We start from the raw sequence: 5129 nt of genomic DNA, 5'->3' as shown, positions 1-5129 counted from the left end.
TAAACTGAAAGCGTTTTCTATTATAAATATTTCATGTAACGAGAGTTCACTTTACAGTCCTAGAGAGAAATGCAATCACAGACAAATATTACTGACATCGAAACCAGAAATTTTGTTCTTATGAGTTCTTCATTTTTGTGGAGAAAAAAAAATCAAGACAGATAGTTGAAAACCTTTCAATCAATCAATGACTTTATTAACGTGTCAAAGGTATCTAGCCGATGGGAAATATCCCTCTTCTAATTGGGGACACTTAATAATAAAGTAATTATGGACCTGTTAACATTAAAACTAATAACAATTTAAAACCTACTAACTCTCAACTAATGGTATCCTAGTAAATCCTAAGATCCCAAGGCATTAAAACTCAAAACCTTTAAACCAAGGTGAATGAAATTTCGTTCTGTTATGAGTCACAAAGAATGCAGTTCAAACAATTGTTGTCTTCTACGATCAAACTTAAATCACATTTGCGAATACCATGTTTAAAACTCCCCAGTGATGGCTGGGAGCTAATTTCGCCTGGCAACCCGCCATTCCACAACTTAGGTCCCAAATAGGTGAGTAAATGTTTCCCGTACTTCTTGGTCGTAAATCTAGGGATGGCAAACTCTGACACCCTTAAATTATAAGGTGAGCAGTGCATATGAAATAGCTCGCATATTTTTGTGGGGCATAGTCTATGTTTTACTTTATACATAAGGATGGCGATATCTTGTAGCCTTCTATTTTGTAGCGGCATTAGGTTACTTTTGTTTAACAGAGTTTGCTTTCGTTTGTCAGACAACTCAATGCTGATTTACGTTCTCCGGTAAAGCGTGATGGGTGGAAGAATAATTGTTTTCAAAAGAAATATCGTATTTCAGGCTCCGTCCACACGTAGAAAACGCAACTTTTTCTTTACGGAAACGGCAATTCGTCCACACGTATCCGATGATGATGATCACTGAAAACGGAACTTTGCAAAAACGCTCTCCAGAGTGGAACTTTTTGAAAACACTGTTTTCGAGTGTATGTGTGGACGGACGAAAACGGAACTTTTCGAAAACAGTGACTCAAGATGGCGGACAGGCGCTTCACTTTCTTGTCTTCAATACTTGGACTTATTTCAAACAAATTTAGCCAAGACCTCAACAATTTTGGGCTAGACGTACTAGCGCTTGGTGAGACAGCTTTCTAGCTGAAACAGTTCTCATATAAACGAATACCCATGCGTCAAGCATGCGCAGTCGGGTTATCCTTAAAAAGTTATCGTTTTCAAGTCGATTCATCGTAGACGTGTGGTCGGGCGAAAACGATGCGAAAACGCTACGTGTGGACACAAATTTTTTTGAAAACGTAGAAAAACGTTGCGTTTTCAAACGAATACGGATACGTGTGGACGGGGCCTTAATTGCAAGATTCTGGTAAACTGAATGTTTAATTTGTAACTTTTTCCCTTTTTTGTACATTTAGAAACGCGGCCTGGATGATAAAAACTTGCTTCCATATTTTCCATATCGAGACGACAGTGAATTATTGTTGATGGCAATCGAGAGAATGGTGCAGGATTATGTCTACACGTCTGTATTCATCACACTTCTGTTTCTTATTAATTGTTAGCCTCATAGCAAACACTTCAACTGTGCTTTGTCTTTGAGTATGCGGTGTTAGTTAATATGTATACAATCATTAATTCGTGGCAAGCTTAAAAAAAATTATTTCCTAACCCCTGGATTGAATCTGTAGGACTTCAAACAACACGGCCAAGTACGTTTCCCAAAAAGTCACATTAACAAATCGAATGCCGTTCAGCGTTGTCTGCACTCTTCTCGACAACCATATATGTCATCACAAAGGTCAAAATGTTGTAAACTCACGAGGCGCAGCAACATCCAACAACATTTAACTTTTTCCTCGCACATTTGAATGTGATATTTGCCTCAAGGACGTTCGCGCCCAAAACGTTCCCACGTACAGATTTGTTTTAAACTTGCCACGCAGAAAGGTAATGATCTACTTTTGTCAAAAAGGCACAAACAAGGGGGGGTCACCGTACTCGTTTTCGAGATCGTAAGGTGCACTTTTAGAAGATTGCGTTATTTTAAGACGATTTTAGCTTGCAACTATCAGCAATAAACAAGCTACATTAGTGAAATTTAGATCAGGTAAACGTACTCAATTCAACATAACTAACATAACTAAACAACCTTTTGCAGCTGATGTATTTTTCTGAGGTGAAATAGACCTTCAAAAACGATACATATTAGTCTAAGAAAGAAAACTTCGGTCGCACGAGAGTATAAAAGGCGAAATATTTGTAACTTCTCACTTACATATTTGTTTTTTGTTTTTTGTTAAAATGGACAAAATCAGGAGAGGAAGTGATCTACGGAAAGAAAAATGGGGGTCACCGAGCATTAAAGAGAGTAAAATCGCTGCAAAGTTCTCAAAGCGATTGTCTATTTGCACTGTCACGCAATTGCGTGACATTTCCAAGAAGACCTGGGTCCATAGCTATCCCACAATGCCATATGCTTTCACGTTCCATTCTTGTGGAAAATGTTTGCGCCTTTAGCATCGTGTTTACCTTCGTGGTCTGCGATGCACGACGTGTGCGTGACATGCGCGAAAAAATGCGCAGTAGCAATGGGCGCGAACGTCCTTAAGCAGCTTAAGCCGTCAAATCGCTCCTTTCAAATCAAGGTCTTTAATTCTTCCATCATCATTTCTTCATGACCATTGGTGTGCTGGGCTGTCTGATTGTGTCAGCAAGCCTGATTCTTTCCTGCTTTCTGCCGCAATCGGCGAATCTGGTTCTTTTTTCCCCATTTCAGATACTATCGAAGCCATAATGCCGTTAAGGAAGACAAGGAATTACAAGCGTTTGTCAATGAATTATCTGTGGATGGTTCTGGACCAGATGGAGGAAATGGAGAGGTAAAAAACATACAATTATTGAACACAAAACCCCCTTTGAATAAGCTAAAGGTGCTCTCACCATATCAACCTGTGATCGGGCTCTCCGGTTTTTTGATCAGTATGCGCCATCCGGGCAATGAAGCAGCCAGCCCTTCACACAGCAGCAAAGTTTTATCAGTGCTTTTCCTATTCCAATTTTGGGGGGCTTCGCTTCGCGCTTTTCTGATTCCAAAAGCCGAAGGACCTGTTATAAGTGATATCAGGAGCCATTATGGCTCCTGGTGATATACTTCTTGCACGGTGACTGAGATCAGGAGGCAGGGTGTAACTTAATGCAAAGTCTGAGTCGTGTATCTAAGAACTTTTAAAGGAAAATTGTCCTAGCGCATTATTTTGAGACTACCACTCTTTCATATCCAAGCTAGAGTTTAGTAGGAAAGGCAAATTAATATTTGAGCGCTTTTCTTTAGATGGTGTTTTCGTACTTGAAACAGTGAGTCTCAGGCGAAAAGCGTCCCAATGGCTAAGTCACCGAAATGGAATGCACAATAAAATCAAACATTTCCTGTAACTTTACCAATATCTTAAAAAAAGGGTTAATCTTGAGAGGCTGGCCATGATCTTCGAACTGATCGTTCCGAAAATAATTCTTCCATTCGTCGACTAACAGGACATCATCTTTTTTAAGCTTATCGGATAACCGCTGTTGTATCTCTTATCTCGTCAGGTTAAAGACTTCCCAGCTCAGTTAACCACAACAGATGAGGTTGTCGACATAGTAACTAAAATGATTTGGTTACTGAGCGTGAAGCATGCTGCTGTAAATTATCCGGTAGCCGATTATGGAGGATTCACTCCAATTTTGCCCACCAAGGTTTACAACGACACCCGAGTACCACCAGGGGTTTCTTCTGTCTTCAATTTGGCAAATGTCAACATATCAGTGGTTAGTGTTACCGATCAGGCCAAGGAGCATGCGTGGGGAGTGATAGGAAGTTGTTCCGATTTACAACCTCTAATTTCATTGGATTCCTTTAAGACGCAGCTCTATTGTTTTTAGGGTTAGGGCTCATCGTTGATTGGTTGTTTGTTTTGGTCCATTGTTTCCGGCGCCAATCCCTACTTCTCCCCCTTCTAGCTTTGCTTTCACCTTCGTTTTACACACGTCATCACCTTCCTCTGAAATGCAAAGAGGATATGGAAACACTAGTTCAAGCTGTAAGCCCAGCTTATGTGCGTATTTCTCAGCATACTTAATGATCCAGTGTCACGCTGTTTATGCCTCCTTTTCCTAAAGCTTTCCACTGCAACCACTGATGGGTCGGGATTGTTTTGTTTGGTGGAGAGCTTTACAGCTGCCTTAATCTTGGTGTTCTTTTATTCCTTCTCCAATGTTCTCCCTCGGATGTTAAAAGCTCCCATAGAATGAAAACCAAAATCTTGACCCTTGTTACATTCCGCTGCCGTAATTTTATTAAAAGGAACCTTTTTTCTCTCTCTCCCTAGGAACAGGTCTCGGTTGCCATGAACATTGGATTGTACCATTACGATACGTTATTCGACTACTACGATGAGCTGCCAGATCCTGTCGCCTCTAGAATCATACAATTTTATCACGATTATTTCAAGCACGCTATAACTCCCCTTCTTAAGTACAGGAACCGCCGCAGATTACTGGCTTCTCACTTGAGCTATCCTTATCTGCAATTTCCCTGTTTACCGAATGGTATTCAAACATAAAACAAATGAGGCAGTTTGATTACAAGCGAGCTTCACCGCAATGCCGTTCAGCAATTTTGGTATCAGCTTTGGGGATTTTAAATTCAGTATTGTGAGAATAAAGTTGAATTTGTAATGAGAAAGGAACATTAATTCTAAAGCAATAAAGACAGCATGGGTTAAAACGTAAAAATGTAAATGTAAATGCTTTGCCTATAGAGGAAGTGCACTTAGCTGTCAAGTTAGTAGTTCATAGGCACCCCACTCTTAATAACCTGAAAGAAACACTATCCAACACACTCTGCGAGCAGAGCCTCTCTAAAACTCGGCAGAGTTAAGAAAGGCTCTGCCGGCAGGGTATATCCAACATTGCTTGACGAAAAAACATATGGCGCTAAAGCAGGGAAACGAAAAGTACTCGTAGCGTTTTATAGCACTAAAGCTGTTGGAGGACGGAAATGACGGATTCAAACGAAGAAAAAACAGAGAATGGTTAAGAGAACGAGTAG

At 40.3% G+C, this 5129-nt stretch overlaps 1 protein-coding gene across 2 annotated transcripts in view; it reads left to right on the top strand.

Moving 5' to 3' along the window:
* LOC137992959 (polyunsaturated fatty acid 5-lipoxygenase-like) overlaps positions 1 to 4813 on the top strand; it is a 19186-nt gene extending 14373 nt beyond the window's left edge. For both annotated transcript variants that reach the window (XM_068838568.1, XM_068838569.1), the window contains 4 exons: positions 1456 to 1562; positions 2817 to 2919; positions 3629 to 3847; positions 4408 to 4813. In XM_068838568.1, coding sequence (XP_068694669.1) covers positions 1456 to 1562; positions 2817 to 2919; positions 3629 to 3847; positions 4408 to 4641 — 663 coding nt within the window. In that variant the 3' untranslated portion in view covers positions 4642 to 4813. The remainder of the gene's footprint in view (positions 1 to 1455; positions 1563 to 2816; positions 2920 to 3628; positions 3848 to 4407) is intronic.
* Positions 4814 to 5129: the final 316 nt, after the last annotated feature.

Source organism: Montipora foliosa, chromosome 2 (genome assembly GCF_036669935.1).
Source record: "Montipora foliosa isolate CH-2021 chromosome 2, ASM3666993v2, whole genome shotgun sequence".
Taxonomy (NCBI): domain Eukaryota; kingdom Metazoa; phylum Cnidaria; class Anthozoa; order Scleractinia; family Acroporidae; genus Montipora; species Montipora foliosa.
The sequence above is the reverse complement of the archived record's forward strand: the minus strand, read 5'-3'. Positions and strand labels throughout refer to the sequence as shown.